Genomic DNA, 22,295 nt, shown 5'->3' on the forward strand with positions numbered 1-22,295 from the left:
GTCTCCTGTTTCGAGAATCGCGACACTGCCTTTTTGCCCTATTGTCAGAGCATCGTTTACGGAAGTCCGAGTGTCGTCGACCCGGGGCAATCAACGAGCCCGCCGACGATAAAAGGGCGCCGTACGAATCGCATTAAGATAATTCGAGAACAAGCTGCTTCGAGCGCTACGCTTGTATCTATTTTGATATCGCTTGCTCCTTTTCTGGAGGGACATTAATTGCACCACGCTTTCGTCTGTCGTTTCGGAGTGTAGTTACTGCGGTACTCATTGTATCTTAATTCTACTCGTGTTGGAACGAGAACGAATTATGGGCAACTTTATTTTATAACAGTTTATTACCAATCGAGGATTGGTATTGTTCGTACAGGAGTAATAGTTATAGGGACTTTAGTTTTATTACGATTTTACTCATAGTTTTATTTATATTTCAATTCTTAAGTTAGGTTTGAATTCTCAAGTTTTACTCATATTAGATTTTCAAAGTTCTACTCGCATGTCAATTATCAAGTTTTTGAATTCTTAAATTCTACTCAAACTTGACTACTCAAGTTCCATTCATGACTGAATGCTCAGAGTTCTACTCATGCTTGAATTGACAAGTTCTACTCACTTTTGAATTCTTAAGTTCTACTCATACTTGAATTCTCAAGTTCTATTCGTGATTGAATTCTTAAAGTTTTACTCGTGTTTGAATTGTCAAGTTCTACTCATATTTGAATTATCAAGTTCTACTCATATTTGAATTATCAAGTTCTACTCATTGTTGAATTCTTAACATCTACTCATACTTGAATTCTTAAATACTATCCACGATTGAATTATCAAAATTCTACTCATGTTTGAATTATCCAGTTCTACTCATTGTTGAATTCTTAACTTCTACTCATACTTGAATCCTCAAATTCTATTCATGATTTAATTCTTAGAGTTCCATTCATATTTGAATTTACAGAGTTGTAATCATGTTTGAATTCCTAAGTGCTACTCATACTTGAATTCTTAAATTCTATTCATGAGTTGTGCTCATGTTTGAATTCCTAACTGCTACTCATACTTGAATTCTTAGAGTTGTACTCATGTTTGAATTCCTAAATGCTACTCATACTTGAATTCTCAAGATCTATTCATGACTTGTACTCATGTTTGAATTCCTAAGTGCTACTCACACTTGAATTTTTAGAGTTAGACTCATGTTTGAATTCCTAAATGCTACTCACACTTGAATTCTTAGAGTTGTACTCATGTTTGAATTCCTAAGTGCTACTCATACTTGAATTCTCAAGATCCATTCATGAGTTGTATTCATGTTTGAATTCCTAAGTGCTACTCATACTTGAATTCTTAAGTGCTACTCACACTTGAATTCTCAAGTTCTATTCACACTTGAATTCTCACAGTTCAACTCAAGTCTGAATTATCAAGTTCTCCTCACATTTAAGTAACACAATTTTTCTCAAACCTTCATAGAACATTTCCGATTTCTCAAGCACGGAACGAGCCCGCCACATCCCCCCGTTCCGCGGTAACCGGTATAATTCCATGTTTGGTAGCCGCACGAGTTCGGTCTCGCTCGGTCAGAAGCGTTCTTCGGTAGCCTAATCGTCCGTAAAACCTGTTCCCTGGCAAACAGCTCTCGGGGTCTCGTACTCTTAATTAGATTCGCGTTATACCACCCCTCGGCCCGGTCGCTCGTTAATATTTTTCCACAAGGGCTATCGTTGCCGGCGTTATCTGCCAGTCGGAACGAATTAACCAAGAAACTCGGTCGCAGAAACGTCCATCGAGATAACCTTCTCGCCGATCCCGGCTAAGCGGTCGTATCGATCAAACGATGACCGAGGCTGCACGAGCAACAAGAAACGGACGGCCGGGGAACGGCGAACAAAAGGGAACAAAAAGATGCAATAATCATGAGACTCGATATCCGAGGAGAGGTCCTCGAAAAAAAAAATAAAAGGAACGTGGCACGTGAAAGTCGCGGTACGAAGTGCTCGCTTTCCAACGGCACACCCGAGAGGACTCGATTTGCTAATTAGCGGCCACGTCCAGGCTAATTAATTCCAGCGAGCAGGTCGAACGTTCCAGAATAGCTCGCGGCTTTTTCACGAGGGTTGCACGCACGAGCGAGGCTTTTCTCGCGCATAGAGGTGCACGGAGGTGTGAAACGAGATAATAATATAGAGTTACTCTCCGGGGAATATTTCGTATCGATGCATCCCCGCCTCCTTGTGCACCTTCTCTATTCTGCGCAACAACCCTTCACCCTTTTGCGACCCTCTCGGAGGTGCTCGAGCGAGCCCGCTCGGTCCAGCGCCTTCTCGCGATCATTCAACACCGCAAACCTGCAACAAAGTACTCGATCCTTCGCCACGGGACGTCCCCGGCTACCGTCGAATCTTTCACGACGATTTGCGACCAGACAGCTTCCGTGCACGCGCGGAAAGTCGCCGCAGAGGGAACATTCTATACGGTTTCGAATTTCCGCGCGGCGGGGAGCGAAAAGGAGATGCTTTTGTTGCTTGTAATTATGTTTTGGGATGTTGCGTGCGTTATTTAATTGATGACTCGGGGAGCGAAGATGGGAGTTTGGATGGGATGGGAGGTTGTTTGGTGATATGGGAATTGGTGGGGATTTTAGGAGTTTTAAGATTTGGGGGTGGAAATTTAGGGATTTGGAGATTTAGGGATTTTGGAATTTCGAGGTTTTGGAGTTTGGTGATTAGGTTGAAATGTTTGGGAGTTTGGGGGATTCGAAATTTAAGGATTTGGAGATTTAGGGATTTTAGAATTTGGGAGTTTTGGAGTTTGGATGTTTGGAAGTTTGGGGAATTAGAGATTTAAAGATTTGGAGATTTAGAGATTTTGGGATTTGGGAGTTGGAAATTTAGAGATTTTGGGATTTGGGAGTTGGAAATTTACATATTTGGAGATTTAGGGATTTTGGATTTTGAAATTTAGGAATTTGGGTGCTTTGAGGTTTGGCAATTAGATTTTGATCTTTTGAGAGTTTGGGGGATTGGAAATTTACAGATTTTGGTATTTCGGAATTTGGGAAAAGCTCTACTCGCATGTCAATTATCAAGTTTTTGAATTCTTAAGTTCTACTCAAACTTGACTACTCAAGTTCCAGTCATGACTGAATGCTCAGAGTTCTACTCATGTTTGAATTGTCAAGGTCTACTCACTTTTGAATTCTTAAGTTCTACTCATACTTGAATTCTCAAGTTCTATTCATGTTTGAATTATCCAGTTCTACTCATTGTTGAATTCTTAACTTCTACTCACACTTGAATTCTCAAAATTCTACTCATGTTTGAATTATCCAGTTCTACTCATTGTTGAATTCTTAACTTCTACTCATACTTGAATCCTCAAGTTCTATTCATTCTTCAATTTTGAAGAAATTTCCTTCGATCAAATGTCTTTTAACAATATCCCTAAAAATTGTTTCTTTCCCTGCTTTTCCCACAAGATCCTCCTTTCTTCTTCCCGCTGATTGATTCCCATACAATTATACCTTCCATATATATCCGGTATTTCCTATACATGTCTAATGGCATTATTATAAAAATACTCGTCCGATAAAATCCCGATAAGCATGGATTTCTGCGGGTTCTTAAAGAGTCTGCCGATGAACAAGTATCCTCCCGGAGATGTAGCGGTATCAGGACTGGTTCTGTTCGTATCTGGTCGCCGTTCGAGTTAATTACAGGTAAAGATAGGTCCGTAAAGACGAAAACGTGGGAATTGAAAGAATAGTAGCGGTTCGCCGTGGAATCGATTTCCTTGGCGAGTCGCAACGATCTAATTCGCCGATAACGAACTAATTCGTTGGCGAAATCGAAACCGCAGCTTCGATCGACGCTTCGACAGCTTCGATAACGCGGCAAAAAAATTGTTAATACTCCTTTAACTCGACGGGGAACGTTTCGATCGAGCTATATCGTTAAAACGAAACAAGCATCTGCACTTAACTCAATTTACCGGGAGCACGAACAGAGTCGAGCCTTCGGAATCGATTCAATTACGTCGGTATTTTCGGACGAGTACGCGGGAGTCGAAGTTCGATCGTAAAGTTAATACAACTTGGAGGATGATCGACGCGCACTCGATTAACGCCCGCGAGAAACAAACGAGATTGTAGGGCGAAATTGCCAGGATGGGTATACGTTTACTTCCTTGAACAACTTCTATCTTGGAAATCTTCAAATTTCACTGAAACTAGCAAACCTGTCAAATGACCGCCCCAAAAGTTTCTTATTATAAGGTACACATTTTGCTAAGGTACATTCCTTGATATCATTGATTTTCATCAAAGTAAAGAATAAATGTGTGTATTAATTTCTGTACAATTTCCCAACTTAACACTAGATTGCCTAAGGCAGTCATTTTGATTGCTTTTCAATTTCAATTAGAAAAACAATTGTGTATAGAATGACACAGCTTCTTAGAATTTTGTGACTTTTTGTACAACATATAAATGCGTTTATTAATAATTGTAGTTACCTCCCCCCTCCTTCATTTCCGGTATATATATGTGTGTTATACCTATATTGCCCCAAAGCAGTCAAAATGAATCAAAGTTTCAATCTTTCTAGTGTTAATCTTCCCTTATCAATTATTTCTATCCTACCGAACTATCAATAAAGCACTCAACAAGAGTCCCCGTTATGGTTCCCCACGACTTTCCCTCGCTCCTCCGGATATCGGATTAGGTAATGTACGCGGAGGCGCACAATACGTCCTGTTATCAGTCCTTTCGGTGTACCTGGCCGGTTATCTGGCTCTGGTTTCAGGCTGCTTTCTATGTACGTCCTCCCTTACGTCGCCACCCACGTGTTCCCCTATCTGAAAAGGGGTACGGGACCTGGCTACCCAGCGTGACCACAGATAGGATAAGCCTTGTCCCGTACTTCCTATGCCATTTGAAAATCAACCGGACACAGGATGAGGACAATTAACCGCGATGTATGCTGTCCACGGAGGACACAGTGATAACGTCACTCGATCACCCATTTCCGTGATATCGAATTAACCTTTTGCCCTCGAACAACTTGTACGATAATTCATGCTATCGCATAATTTTGCTGACTATTGTAGTGGCTGAGAATTAAAAGTTGTAATACGGTGGAGGAAAAACAGGAGGTGAACAAAACGTTGGTGTACGTGAACGACATAAACGAAACGAGAACGTCACACGCGTGCAACAAATTCGTAACACGATCGCGGGGACGAAATATCAATAACCGTAAGATAAAACCGCGGTGTAACGCGAATATCGGTGTACGAGCGGTGGCTCGCGATTTCGAGTCGAACGAGCAACGCGACTATCTCGTGTTTATCATCGTTTTATACCGTTAATTGGGACACGTTAATTCGACAAATTAACTGGTAGACGGCTAAGAGAATTTTTCTGACTGTTTGATACCTTCGGTTTAAAATTGCGGTTTAAAATGCAGTTTTTTGAATAGCCAATTCTTGGGAAACTTAATTCTTTGGAGATTCAATTCTTCGAGAAGTGAATTCTTGGGAAATTCAGTTCTTCGGGAATGCAATACTTTGGAAATTCAATTCTTTGAGAAGTCAATTCTTTGGGAATTCAATCCTTCGAGTAGTCAATTCTTGGGAAACTCAGTTCTTTGGAAATTCAAGTCTTCGAGAATTCAACTCTTTGGAAATTCAATTCTTCGAGAATTCAATTCTATGGAAATTCAATTCTTCAAGAATTCATTTCTATGGAAATTCAATTCTTGGGAAACTCAATTCTTTGGAGATTCAAGTCTTCGAGAAGTGAATTCTTGGGAAATTCAGTTCTTCGAGAATGCAATACTTTGGAAATTCAATTCTTCGAGAAGTCAATTCTTTGGGAATTCAATCCTTCGAGTAGTCAATTCTTGGGAAACTCAGTTCTTTGGAAATTCAATTCTTCGAGAATTCAATTCTTTGGAAATTCAATTCTTCGAGAATTCAATTCTATGGAAATTCAATTCCTCAAGAATTCATTTCTATGGAAATTCAATTCTTGGGAAACTCAATTCTTTGAAGATTCAATTCTTCGAGAAGTGAATTCTTGGGAAATTCAGTTCTTCGAGAATGCAATACTTTGGAAATTCAATTCTTCGAGAAGTCAATTCTTTGGGAATTCAATCCTTCGAGTAGTCAATTCTTGGGAAACTCAATTCTTTGGAAATTCAATTCTTCGAGAATTCAATTCTTTGGAAATTCAGTTCTTCGAGAATTCAATTCTTTGGAAATTCAATTCTTCGAGAATTCAATTCTATGAAAATTCAATTCTTCGAGAAGTGAATTCTTCGGAATTATTAACTACGTTATTTTAATATTTGAAGGGAAAGCAATCTGTGAAAGGAAATTTTAAGTGAACGAAATTTAAATAAGAGCGAATGAAAGAAATAAAATTTGTCAAAGGAGAAATAGAAGTAAAAATTTCTCAAGCAAAGAAAACTCAAATAAACCAATAGAAAGTTTGCCAAGGAAGGTAAAAGACAAAAATCACAAAAATAAAATAGTTCAAACGACAACCAGGTAAATGATTTATTCAAACGTCGATAAAATTTCAAATTCATGCCAGAATGTTATAGTCACGTTCCTAGTTTTGAATTCTCATCTTGAAGACACGGAGATGTAATCTCTGCTATTACAGCCGTGTTTCCAAATCTGATAAATGCTATCAGATATAAATTGCGAAGAAAGCAGAATGTGACAGATGTTGCATAAATAAACTAATGTACGAGTTGCAACCGAGTGAATGCAATATGGGAGAAAAATTGAATTTTATATGCAATCGGCGCTCCCTAGGGACCGCCCTTCGGTTGTTGAGTTGCTGCCTACGTCGCTGTTCTAAAACAATCGCTCATCAAGTAGAAACAGAGGAGGTTGCACCACTCAGAAGATGCTAGTTCATCTTTGCCTTTGAAAAATTACACTTTCATGGGATTGTTAAAAATTTATTCTTCTTTCGAATACTTGTCAAGTTAATGTCAGTTGAATTCTAGGTTAGTCAAGTTTACATATAGGAGTCGTAGAAATTTTAGTGGTGTATTATGAGAATTATAAGTTTGGTTAAATGTTCGAATTACTTGAATTATAAGCTAGGTTAAATGTTCGAATTATTTGAATTGTAAGGAAGATTAAATGTCTCCATCTGAAGGGCCTATTTTAAAGAGGAAATTTCAAAAAATTTTTCGACTTTTCATAACAAATTGACGGAATTTAAAAAAATATTTTATAACAACCCAATCCTTCATGAATAAAATAAAAAAGAATTTAGTTAAATCGGTTGAGTAGTTTCTGAGAAAAAAATTCGTAAGTGAAGCCTGCTTTTAAATTAATACAGGGTGCGTCACAACTAGTGTTCTTCTGACTGGTTTTCCTTAAAATTTTTCGTTATTATAAAACAGATGGACGAAGCCACAAAAAATATTTTAAAATAGCACAATCCTTCTTGAATAAAACAAATAAGAATTTAGCCCAATCGGTTGAGTAGTTTCTGAGAAAAAAATTCGTAAGTGAAGCCTGTTTATAAATTAATACAGGATGTGTCACAACTAGTGTTTTTCTTCTGATTGATTTTTCTTAAAATTTGTCGTTATTATAAAACAGATGGACGAAGCCACAAAAAATATTTTAAAATAGCACAATCCTTCTTGAATAAAACAAAAAAGAATTTAGCCCAATCGGTTGAGTAGTTTCTGAGAAAAAAATTCATAAGTGAAGCCTGTTTATAAATTAATACAGGGTGTGTCATAACTAGTGTTCTTCTGACTGGTTTTCCTCAAAATTTTTCGTTATTATAAAACAGATGAACAAAGCTACAAAAAATATTTTATAACAATACAATCCTTTGTGAATAAAACAAAAATCAATTTAGTCAAATCGGTTGAATAGTTTCTGAGAAAAAAATTCGTGAGTGAAACCTATTTTCGCAAAAATAGGCAAAAATTGCAAACTTTAAAAGCTTGTTATTTCTTAACAAATTCGAAACCGGCAAAATGATGACTTAAACCGCCCCTAATTTCACATGGACTACAACATATTTGAGTTAGAGCAAAATCGCAGATGGTGACGTCCTAAAGTGATAGATTTGAAATGACAATGTTGACAATTGTAAAACTTGTACAAAGTTTGGTAGTTTCCTTGTTGAAATCTTATTCAGAGTCATGTTAGCTACCTCCCATTTCACCTACATTAATTATGAGACACCCTGTATATGTCTTCAATATCTGTATACAATTATAAACTCTAAAGCTCGACTGTATCGCTTCAGTTATGAAGGAATTTGAAATATACGTGAAGCCTACGAGTAATGATTGCAAATTTTTGACTCATAGCATGCATAAATTATAAGATACGGTGAACAGGAAGAACTTGTATGTATCTACAATCTACAGTGATAGGTGGGTTGTAAGCTGTCGGTGCCCCTGAAAGATGACTGCTCATTTTAACAACGTGCCTACGCGTTTTAGTAGATTTCTAAAGTTGGACATCGAGAAAATGTCTATAGTAAAATCATTTATTACTGTGCATTGTTCTGTCAAATTACTCTGATGTTAATAATTATTAATTATTAATGTGAATATTAGGTCAGTATGATTTTCTTTCAAATTTTAAGATTAACATTAACTACACTAGTTGTGAGACACCCTGTATATGTCTGCAATCTGTAGCGATATGTAGTATTTATAATATGTAGATAGATCTAAGGCAATATGTATGAACAGCAATAAGTACCATAACAGTAAATACTTATTATTGCTTCTGTACATTCATAAGAACAAATATAAAATAATTCACAAGTTACACTGAATATTAAAAAGTGACAAATGTAAGCTTGTAAATTTGCTATTCTACAAACTATATCACTCTCGTATTACTCCACAAATCACCGCTACAAAAAATACTTCAAACTTCAATGCCTAACATTTGAACTGATTAAAAGTCTGACATTTGAACTTCGCAACCCCCATCAGCCTAATATAATAAGTTCGTCATACAAGTTCGACACGGTCCTAAAAGATTCAACGGTCCTAGCAAAAATGTCTCTGTTCCATGACAGAAGAACTTCTCTCTTCGAAAGAAAAGGACAAGAGCAGAGACAAGATCCAACACGGGGGTAGAAAGGTGTCGCGCGTTGACTTTGATGGATTGAAGATCCCTAGACACGACCTCCTCTACCCCCCTTTTTGTTCGCCGTGGACCTACTGCGTAGGTATTTGTTTTTTCTTTCGGCACGGATAAAACGCCGTGTCAGACAGGTTACTCTCTCACGGTGTTCCGTGTTAACGTCCTTTGCCGTGCGTGCACTCGATACCGGCGCAGATGCAAGCCTTGCGCGAGATCGAGCGGCAAGTATGCAGCTGCAATAGTTCGTCGCCGGAGAAACTGGATCCCGATCATCGGTGAATCGCGAGAATCGATTGTCGACTTTTCACTTTCGATACATTTCGGAGTCGAGGCCGATGATGGATATCGTATGATCGGTTCGTTTATATTACGATGTTTGCAAATTATTAAAATTGTTAATAATTATTGAACTTGTTAATAATTTGCAATTTGATTACTCGATAATTTGACGAATTGATCATTTGAGAATTTGGATTGAATTTGATTTTTGAGTTGTTAAGGTTGCAAGTTTTCGAAGTTGGAAGTTTTTGAGTATGCAAATTTTTTTGCAATATAACGCGAGACAATGTAACATGTAGCGATATAACGCGAGGAAACCTCAAGGTGTAGAAATTACTACTCCTGGCAATATTACACGTGGAAATTACAACACGTGGCAATATAACGCGAGATACTATAACATGTGGCGATAAAATGCGAGGAAACCTCAATGTGTAGAAATTACTACTTCTGACAATATTACACGTGGAAATTACAACATATGGCAATATAACGCGAGATAATATAACGTGTGGCGATATAACGCGACGAAACCTCAATGTGTAGTAATTACTACTCCTGGCAATATTACACGTGGAAATTACAACACACGGCAATATAACGCGAGACAATGTAACATGTGGCGATATAACGCGAGGAAACCTCAACGTGTAGAAATTGCTACTTCTGGCAATATTACACGTGGAAATTACAACATATGGCAATATAACGCGAGACAATGTAATATGTGGCAATATAACGCGAGGAAGCATCAACGTGTAGAAATTACTACTCCTGGCAATATTACACGTGGAAATTACAACACGTGGCAATATAACGCGAGATACTACAACATGTGGCGATAAAACGCGAGGAAACCTCAATGTGTAGAAATTACTAATTCTGGCAATATTACACGTGGAAATTACAACACACGGCAATATAACGCGAGACAATGTAACATGTGGCGATATAACGCGAGGAAACCTCAACGTGTAGAAATTGCTACTTCTGGCAATATTACACGTGGAAATTACAACATATGGCAATATAACGCGAGACAATGTAATATGTGGCAATATAACGCGAGGAAGCATCAACGTGTAGAAATTACTACTCCTGGCAATATTACACGTGGAAATTACAACACGTGGCAATATAACGCGAGATACTACAACATGTGGCGATAAAACGCGAGGAAACCTCAATGTGTAGAAATTACTAATTCTGGCAATATTACACGTGGAAATTACAACACACGGCAATATAACGCGAGACAATGTAACATGTGGCGATATAACGCGAGGAAACCTCAACGTGTAGAAATTACTACTCCTAGCAATATTACACGTGAGGATTATAGCACGTGGCAATATAACGCGTGGAAATATAGCACGTGGCGATATAATGCGTAGAAATATAATACGTGGCGATATAGCGCGAGGAAACCACAATGCGGCGATATAGCGCGTGGAAATCACAACGCGTCAAAGTTAGTACGCGTGGAGATATCACACATAGAAATTTTAATATCTGAGAATACAGCGCATGGCAATATAACACGTGGCGATATAGCGCGCGGAAATCACAACGTGGCGATATAGCGCGCCGAAATCACAACGCATGAAAATTACTACGTGTCGAAATATCACACATGGAAATTTTAATACTTGAAAATACAACGCACGGTAATACAACACGTGGCGATATAACACGAGCTAATACAGCCTGTTCCCATTATAATAAATATAAATTATAATCCATAGCAATTACAACGCATGCTGATATAACGCGTTACGAATCAAGATACAAATACATAACATATTGCTATACATCGCACGGTGATATAACGCGTCAGATATAGATACGAAACGTCAGTCCGTACAATGTCATCAACTATAACCACATTTCTTCTCTCTTCTCATTACAACAATTCCTCATTGATTATCACCGTTCTCCAACCGAGAGATCAGCCGATTATCTAAGAATAAATTGGTCGAGCCAGACGATTTCCCCTGCACGGATAAAGCAGTAAATGAACGGTCACCGATTCCAAAAAAAACATTTCTTACTGCTTCAAATGCTCAAAGGAACGGAAAAGAAACTAGTAACGAATTATTGAAAAAACAGCAGCCAGCCGGAGCAACCAGTAATAACAGTGGATTGGGGTTGCTGCTACGACTTAATGGTGGCAAATGATCGAGTACTATGGTTGTTTGGGGTTGGACAACCTCCGCTAGTAGATAATAGTAGCAATGAATCGAGCAGTGGCGAACATTTTTTCTCTACTGCTTCGTAACGTCGAGAAAATGTTGAAAATCATACAAAAATGCTTTGGTAGTTTCTTGGAAATTACTATTACTTCTGATGTATGATATGCAAATATAAGCTTTCTTTCATTTGACAAGTCTTTCAACTTTCAAATAAATCAGTTTTATTAATGTATATATTTATACATTATTTTGTTTCATAGAAGTGACTGTGGTTTGTCAGATGAGAAAAAAGTACGGTTTGAGAGCAATTAGGCAAGTTCGCTAATTAGTCGCCCGTGTAAAACTGATTGGAAAGAAAGATGAAGCGTCGAGACAACGGCATATAAGAGAGTTATGCGCGGCACGTTGTCGCGACCGTTGTTCTCGTTTTCATCCAACAGATTTTTCTGTGGGCAGACACGCGAGAGCGGAGATTTACGAGGCCATTGTTTCTTCGTTATGCAGATGGGAGGACGCGAGATTCCGCGACACGCGAGGAACGTTTAATTGTGCGATTAATTGCCCTAAGCTCAAACCCCTTCGAATGACAATTCATGGAACTGTCTCTCTTTTTCTTCATAATTTCCTTTTGTTTTATACTCCTTCTAAACTCTCGATGCTTCCTTCGGTCGTAAATTAACCGTTGCAATTGTTTCCTTTTCAAAAAATTATTGTATGCTGTATTTCTCTTTTTAAAGAAAAATTATGTTAAAGGATAAATTTGACCAGTAATATCAATCATCAAATTTGTTATTTACGATTTTTAATATCATTAATTATTATTTCATTCAGTTACATTTTGAAGACAATGTAAGATAATATTTAATTTTTTTATTGTACAATGTAATTTTTATATACCTCTTATACCCATCACTACTAGCGATGGGTATAAGTAACGCGCGAACAAGAACAAATAGCACTAATCGCTATCATTAGATTTTTGAACGAGAAGTATAGTAGAAAATCAAGGGGAAAACCTATTCACCCTTCGACCCGCGCAGCTGACCTCGAATGACGAAGGAATAGATTTATTTGTGAAATTAGTATGCATACCGCAGCAGACAGGCAGCCGAGAAAACGACAGGGACGTGTGAGCGAGCAGAATTGACATTAGATCGAGATACGTATCGATGAAAAGGATCGCGGCATTCTTTTCCACGTTTCATAAATCTTATTAACACTGCAATCGAACCGATGGATTATGGATCGAGGTTACGGGACAATCGAGGAAGTATTTGAATAGCTCTTGATTCTTATGATATCATGCACCGATCAATAATCACAGCTCCTTTGCAATTTTATTTCATTCATTTTGACTTTGTTTTTCATTAAAATTATATTGTTATTCCAGTTATTGTTTTTCCTTTCAAAATTATTATTCAGTATTAATTTTTCTAAACAGTAATTTTAATTAAACTAACGATCGTGATCGATATGAAACTGTAACAATAGATCAGTAAACCTGAACAATGTATTCCGATAGAAATCTATTCAGTTTTCTTGCCTAGAAACACGTGTAGCTTTCCAGCATCGCTATAATCGACATTTTATCTATTATAAGACATTCCCTGACATTCTAAAGCTGCTGATTGACAAAGTGTTTTTATGACGTTCTTGAACCGTGGCATTTCTTAGCTAAGCTCAAACTGGCAAGGATCTTTCGTCTTGAGATATTTCTGCCTTCGAGCTGTGCGGTTTCAATGGAACATTAAATTAAACGCTCATTGTTTCATTACTGTGATCGAGTTAAAAAATGAAAATTTCTTCTTTACATATTTTAAGATTCCTGTGGACTCTCACTATATTGCCGTTGACAAAGATGGGACAGCTATAGAGTCTTGAAATTTATTATATGTTGATTGGTCAAGTTTTTTACCTCAAATTGAAACATTTGAGAATTTGAATATTTGTATACTTGAATGTTTGAATATTTGAATACATGAGTACTTAAATACTGGAATACTGGAATACTTGAATAATTGAATAATTGAGTACATGAACAATTGAATACTTGAACAGTTGAGTATCAGTGTAATTAAATACTTGAACAATTGAATAATAGGATAATTGAGTACTTGGACAACTGAATACTTGAACAATTGAATAATAGAATAATTGAGTAATTGAATAATTGAGTAATTGGACAATTGAATACTTGAACAATTGAATACTTGAACAATTGAATAATAGGATAATTGAGTAATTGAATAATTGAGTACTTGGACAATTGAATACTTGAACAATTGAATAATAGGATAATTGAGACATCCAATAATTGAGTACTTAGACAATTGAATACTTGAACAATTGAATAATAGGATAATTGAGTAATTGAATAATTGAGTACTTGGACAATTGAATACTTGAACAATTGAATACTTGAACGATTGAATGCTTGAACAATTGAATGCTTGAACGATTAAACGTTTGAACAATTGAATACTTGAACAATCGAATGCTTGAACAATTGAATGCTTGAACGATTGAATACTGGAACAATTGAATAATTGATCGATTGACTCCCTGAACAATTTAACAATTGCATAATTGAATACTTGAACCATCGATTATTTGAATAATTGAAATCCTGAACAATTGACTACTTGCACAATTGAATAATTGAACCATTAAATAATTGAATAATCGAATAATTGAACGATTGAACAATTAAATATTTGAATATCTCAATACTTTCTCCTGAATTTCCCCACGAATTCGGAAATAAAGATAAAGCAACACAAAAGAGTACAACTCGTTGAGACAGAATTCACGAACTGTCAAGTTAAAGTGGACGTCCAGTTAGAAGCGGGTTCGAGCGGAGGCGGCTTTATTGAAATGCACGCAAGAGAGCAATAGGGTGGGTTCTCAGGTCGCGTGGACAACACTCCCACGGAATATTAAACACGTTGTTCCCTTCTCTCTCTCTCTCTCGTTCCCTGTTTATCCGGTTGAAGCCGCGCGTTCACCACCTACCTGCAACATTTTCGCGTTGAGGTAGGTGCACGGGAACGAGGATGCAGTGCGACACGATCGCGAAACGATCGATCAAGACGAATCACCAAGCTGTACAGGATCAATCAAGCTACCGACGAATAAATCTTCTTCTACCACTTGACTGAATGAATTGCCGATAAATAGCAGATTACTTGCGGTGTAATTTGTCTTCGCATTGTTCGAGATTTCTGACGTGTTTTTATTTTTCATGGGACGCGAGTTGCTACGGGATTGATCGGTAGACCATCTTGAAATTGTTATTAATTATTATGACCGTGGATGCGGGTATTGATAATTCTAGAGTAATGCTTATTAGCGACTTTAATGGGAATGTTATTGCGGGTATTATTAGAAAGATTGATATTAGTATGATTATCTGGGATGATGGATATTAAGTTCTGATTGTGATTATCGTTTCGTTTCGAGTACTTTTTGCGTTGATAGTGATATTGGTATTACTGTTATTAGAATTATCATGGTGATATAATTGTTTATGTATTGGTTTTTATTCTAGTTTTATTACAATGGAGTGTTAGTAACCCGTAGCTATATTTTCGAAAATATCAAAGCTCTGAATTTCAAAATATCGAATTCCAAAATTACAAATTCCATATCGAATTTTAAAATTTCGAATTCCACAAATTCCAAATTGGAATTCCATTGAACAGAATTCAATGTGGTGGAATTCCATCGTGCAGAATTCAGTCTGGTGGAATTCCATCGTGCAGAATTCAATTTGACGGAATTCCATCTTGCGGAATTCAATTTGACAAAATTTCATCTTGTGGAATTCAATCTGGCGGAATTCCATCTTGTGGAATTTAATCTGACGGAATTCCACCGTGTGGAATTTAATTTGATGGAATTCCATTTTGTGGAACTCAATTGGACAGAATTCCATCTTGTGAAATTTAATTTGACGGAATTCCATCTTGTAGAATTAAATTTGATGGAATTCCATCTTATGGAATTCCACCCTATAAAATTTCGTTATGTAGAATTCCATATTCCAGAATTCACTTGTACGGATTTCTCACAGAATTGTGAATTCCACCTCATAGAACTCAATTACATCGAATTCCACTTCAGCCTAAAATTTCATTTCGTTGAATTTCATTATAGAATTTCGTTATAGAATTCCATCCTATACAATCTCGTGGAATTTCACTTTGCAAAATTCGATCGCACGGATTTCAATCATATCGAATTTAATCACGAGGATTTCAATCGTATCGAATTTAATCGCGAGGATTTCAATCGTATCGAATTAAATCGCGTGGATTTCAATCGTTTCGAATTTAATCGCGTGACACCGAGTTCCTCCAATTCGAATTGCTTCGATTACGAATCGTGTCAAATAAAATCGAATTAAATCACCTCGAATCGAATCGTATTAAATTCAACACTAAACCAAAAATCCAGAGTTCGTATCAAAAACACTAAATCAATAACTTTAATCAAGTTCATTTATTTGAGTCACTAATAACCCATGGGCGGTTGGTGTGACTATAAATAAATAAATTAAAGAAAAAGATCACTTATCTACTACATTCATATTCAATATCCTAACAAAGACTACTATACTTGTATCCACCATTTGCACCAAATTTGTTGAAGGTAACAGTTCAAGGTGACAGTTCAAAGTAATATTTGTTCGAAGTACCATCGTCCAAAAGAAGCAAGTTCACAGAAGAAAGAAAAATGCTCATGCAAGCAGATGCTTTGACGCGAACCACGCTTTGAGCTTCGAGAAAGAAGATCAAGAAAGAGAGGGTCGAAGCACATATACATACATACAATATATATATATGAGCACGAAGATTAATTATTATAAACCCCTGCCTTTTGCCTACAGTCATCAATTTATACTCTTCCTTGGCGTGCATCCCAATTCCAATCCCGATCCTGTGAGTCGCGCACGGTATAAAGGCTCATCCTCTCTAATTTATGCATGTCGAATCAATCTACCTCTTCCCCTTTTCCTTCCTTCTCACTCTCCTTTTTTCCCTTCCTTCTTCTCCTTCTCTTTCTTCCTCAACTCCACCGTTCGATATCGTTTCGTTCGTTTTTTTCTTCGCGTTGCTCCTGTTCCAGCACCTGGTCGCCCCTCAGCTACCCCGATAATGAGGGACCGCGTTATCCTGTGCAAATATTTTCCTCGGCGGCTGTTTGCACAGGCGCATCCGAGAGTCCGGGTCGAGCGAGTGTATGGAAGCCTTTCGTGAATTAATGCTCGCTAGGAAACGTAATGAGTTCATTCGTGATCATCAACCTGGAGGATAACTGTTCGGAGATACGCAAACATGGATATCGTTTTATTAGACCAGATTTCAGGATAGTTTTGATGGACCGAGATCGGTGTAACGGTGCGAGAAAGGGATAGGACATTTATGGTACTGTGAACTTGAGGTTCTGAGTAGAAGTTGTTGACATAGGGTATATTTTTATATGGGTTGCGTTTAAGCCTATAGGAATTTGGTTAATAATTATTTGGTAGAATTGAAACTTTTGAATTTTGGGACATTGGGACTTGGGTATTTTAAAGTTTTGGATGGAAATTATTTTAGTATTGTAGAGAATTTTCGAAGTTTGGACGTTTCGAACTTTCTGATCTAGGGTTTCTTGGATTTAGGGATTTTTGGAAGTAAGGGTTTTTGGGTATAGGGATTTTGAGATCTAGGGACTTTAAAATCTAAGGATTTTGAGATCTAGAGATTTCTGGATCTAGGGATTTGAGAATCTAGTAACTTCTGGATCTAGGGACATTGGGATCTAGGGAATTCTGAATCTGTCGATTTAGAAATCTGAAGATATTGGGATCTAGGGATTTTTTGAACTTTTGGGATTTTTGGAATTTTAGAATTTTGGGATTTTGAATTTTGGAATTCGAAACCTTGGAATTCTTCCAAGTGGAATTCCACCAGATGGAATCCCGGAAAATGAAATTCCATTAAATTAAATTCTACAAGATGGAATTCCATCAAATTGAATTCTGCACAATGGAATTCCACCAGATTGAATTCTACCATATGGAATTCCACCAGATGGAATCCTGGAAAATGGAATTCCACCAAATTAAATTCTACACGATGGAATTCCACCAAATTGAATTCTGCACAATGGAATTCCACTGAATTGAATTCTGCCAAATAGAATTCCACCAAAATGTATCGTACAAGATGGAATTCCACTCGAATGAATTCCATAAAATGAAATTCCACACGATTGAATTCTATACAATACAGTTTCACAAATAAAATTATAGTAACATTCTCACTATCCAAGGGTATAAACCCTTAATCTTCGTTCGCGTTCAATATTTAACAAATCCCGCGGGATTCGCCGACGGCGAGGATCGCAGCCGGAAGTCATCGTGGCCGGAAACTAACGACCAGTGACAAATGTCTAGCCGGTGTAGTCCTCTGGAAAGGCCGCGCACGGCAGTTCCAGGAGGCGATTAGATATCGCGAGGTAACTGACAATAAATTACCGCGGACTGTGCGGTGGCGAGCGTGTGTGTGGCGCACGCTCGTCCCGGTGGTCATTGCTAAATTGAGGAATCATCAGCGTGGCTTAACCGCGTCGCGATTATCGTTAATTGATAAATTCGACGGGTCTACGGTGATTTATCGCGCGACCACTCTGGCATATATTTCTAACTGTTACTACTCTCCCCGGTAAATTCATTACCCGCGCGGAGTTCCAGGAAATCCGCGGATAATCGCGAAGACATCGCCAGTTGGAGTCGCTACGACGATTTGCTACTGTCCGTTTCCAACCGAAGCACATGCTTTATGGGGGTTGTTTCCCTGAGGTATTTAAGCGTTTGTTCAAATATCCGATGTTAAAGGAATGTTGCGCAATGGGTTCATTCCGCTAGATTATTGTAACGTGTCATATAAATCGTGTTGCGTATGCAGAAATTGTTGTGTAATTACCACTTAAGCGTGCGGTATCGATTTTAGTACATATTGATGCAATCTGCGACATGATGTACTTGCAATGCCAATAGGTTTCGACTAAATAAATAAATGGCGAGGAATACGTAATCGATGCTAGCTGGGTATGGCTGTAAATGATAGTTGTCTGTAAATAAATGTCTTACATGGTGTTTTCTGTGTCGCAAATAAGGCAGTTTTGAAGGCTTCGTTGTGGGAAAATTGTTGCTAGAAATGATCTTTGATGTTTTGAATAAAATTTTTGTAGTAGAATGATAAAAATAATATGTATATCCTACATATGTAACCACATAACCACATATTATAGCTACATGTATTAACCACATATATAATCACATATATTAGCCACATGTATTAGCCACATATGTTAACGACATACATTAACCACATATGTTAACGACATATATTAACCACATAACTACATCATCAACATATGACAATCTCATGAATATGTTATAAATATGTCATGAATATATCATGACCATATCATGACTATATCATGAACATATCATAACCACATCATGACCATGTGATGAACATAACATGAACATATCATAACATATCATGTACATATGAGGACCACATCATAACCACATCATGTCCATATGATAAACATATGAACAAATGAACACATTATGAACATATGAACACATCATGACCATATGAACACATCATGAACACATCATGAACATATGAACACATCATGACCATGTGATAAACATAACATGAATATATTATAACATATCATGTACATATGAGGACCACATCATAACCACATCATGTCTATATGATAAACATATGAACAAATGAACACATTATGAACATATGAACACGTCATGACCATATGAACACATCATGACCATATGAACACATCATGAACATATGAACACATCATGACCATGTGATAAACATAACATGAATATATCACAACATATCATGTACATATGAGGACCACATCATAACCACATCATGTCCATATGATAAACATATGAACACATCATGACCATATGAACACATCATGACCATATGAACACATCATGAACATATGAATACATCATGAACATATGATGAATATATCGTGAATATATCATAAACATATTATGACCAAATCATGACCATATATGATGAACGTATAACCATATCATGAACATATCAAGATCATATCATGAACCTATCCGAAACCCTCCTCCTCGAAATGGAACATCATTGCACCTAAAATTCACAATAACTCTCCAAAACCAAATAGACCCAAATCTCAGCTAATTTTACTTGAAACAACGAATCTTGAAACGACTGAATCTTGAAATGACTGAATCTTGAAACGACTGAATCTTGAAACGACTGAATCTTGAAACGACTGAATCTTGAAACGACTGAATCTTGAAAACGACTGAATCTTGAAACGACTGAATCTTGAAACAACTGAATCTTGAAACATCTGAATCTTGAAACAACTGAATCTTGAAACAACTGAATCTTGAAACAACTGAATCTTGAAACGACTGAATCTTGAAAACGACTGAATGTTGAAACGACTGAATCTTGAAACAACTGAATCTTGAAACGACTGAATCTTGAAAACGACTGAATGTTGAAACGACTGAATCTTGAAACAATTGAATCTTGAAACATCTGAACCTTGAAACACCTGAATCTTGAAACAACTGAATCTTGAAACAACTGAACCTTGAAACAACTGAATCTTGAAGCACCTGAACCTTGAAACAACTGAATCTTGAAACATCTGAACCTTGAAACAACTGAATCTCGAAACACCTGAATCTCGAAACACCTGAATCTTGAAACGACTGAATCTTGAAAACGACTGAATCTTGAAACGACTAAATGTTGAAACGACTGAATCTTGAAACGACTGAATCTTGAAACAACTGATTCTTGAAACAACTGAATCTTGAAACAACTGAATCTTGAAAACGACTGAATCTTGAAACGACTAAATGTTGAAACAACTGAATCTTGAAACAACTAAACCTTGAAACACCTGAATCTTGAAACAACTGTATCTTGAAACAACTGAATCTTAAAATAATCTGACTCCACTAACGATAAAATTTATTATGATTTCAGACGCCGAAGTCGCGGCGAGGAAGAGACTAGCGTGGTAAGCGACGAAAATTCGCAACAACAACAGCAACAACAATCCGGTTACGTAGCTGGACAGCGTGACACAGAGGAAGAGGAAGAACTGGGGGCGGAAGAGGCGGCGGCGCAGGCGGCCCAGTCGCTGCAGAGCGGCGCCGAGGGCGCCGACCCGGAAGTCCACAAAAGGGTTGCTGCCGTGCAGGTGCAGGTGCAGGGCATGGAGGGCGACTGGCGGACCTACTGCGAGCATCCGCTCTCGGTAGCGACCGCGGCTATGCTCAATCTTCAACAACAACACCAGGTCTCGGCTGTCGCTAGTCATGGCGACGATCCTGCCGCTTCCTACGTTTATGAATACTATAAACTTCCCGAAAAAACCACGGCGGAAGTGAAACTACCACCTACACACGAACTTTGGTCCACGTGAGTCTCTTTTATTGTCGATTTGCTATAGACAGTTTCTTCTTTTATACAATTCTTTAGACTCCTCAAAACTAGATTCTTTAAGTTCATGTACAAATAAATATTACATGTATGTTGTAGTCATATGTTATAATGTACATGGTATTTATAATATGTACAACATATGTAACTTGTATGAGTTATACATTCATGAAACTGTGATCAAAGTATTTAATGCGCTAATGTGACATATGTGACATATGTGAAAATTTAAGTTTGTACGTATCTATAACATATGTACATATGAATACATGTGTTATATTAATTTGTTAAATAATTAGATTAGAGTTTCATTAATTCAGCCTAGGATTTTCTAGTTGCAACGTGCAGACGTATGAGTATGTACACATATGCATAAGCTGATGTAAATGCATGTGAGTGTGTATTTATACATACATGTGTGTTTAAGTATGTCGATATGAATATTTGTTCGTATGTGTACATGTATGTACTGATATATACATGTGTGTGTGCTCTCTACATATGTGTGTATTTATACATATGTGCATATGTGTAGGCACTGTACATATGTAGGTACTTATATATGCATATGAGTATGTACTGTACACGTGTATGTACTTCAATATGCATATGTGTATGCACTATACACGTGTATGTACTTATGTCTGCACTTACATATGCATATGTGTGTACATCCTACATATGTATATACTTATGCATGTAGACATGTATGCACTGTTTACGCATATGTATACACATACGACTAATTAAAATTAAATTATAATCACAAATTTGAACCAGTCAAACTTGAATTATAATTAATAGCACAAACTAAATACTTCACTTTAAACTGCTCAATTATAATTTTCGATTTCAAACATAAGGTATTTATTATTACATAAGTACAAAATAGTGCTTGAAAATTATTATTTGCGCACAAAAGGTATGAAATCCGTTTTGCTTGAAACACGATAGGAACGATCATCGGAACTATCCATTATCGCGCGATTGCATTGCTAATGTAAAATGACGCGTTGCCACGATGTTGAACCTATGGCATATTAGTATGCGCGTGTTAAGTCATCCGGATAAAAATCATCGCTTTCCACAGTTATCCCGCAACGCCTTCCCGTGGTTTTACACGTGGAAACATTCTATACGC

General features: G+C 37.2%; 1 protein-coding gene across 3 annotated transcripts in view; it reads left to right on the top strand.

Moving 5' to 3' along the window:
• grh (grainy head) overlaps positions 1-22,295 on the top strand; it is a 226,217-nt gene that overhangs the window by 131,002 nt on the left and 72,920 nt on the right. For all 3 annotated transcript variants that reach the window (XM_076536590.1, XM_012281969.2, XM_076536591.1), the window contains exon 4: positions 20,696-21,133. In XM_076536590.1, the coding sequence (XP_076392705.1) occupies positions 20,696-21,133 (438 nt within the window). The remainder of the gene's footprint in view (positions 1-20,695; positions 21,134-22,295) is intronic.

The sequence above is a fragment of the Megachile rotundata genome, chromosome 10 (genome assembly GCF_050947335.1).
Source record: "Megachile rotundata isolate GNS110a chromosome 10, iyMegRotu1, whole genome shotgun sequence".
NCBI lineage: Eukaryota > Metazoa > Arthropoda > Insecta > Hymenoptera > Megachilidae > Megachile > Megachile rotundata.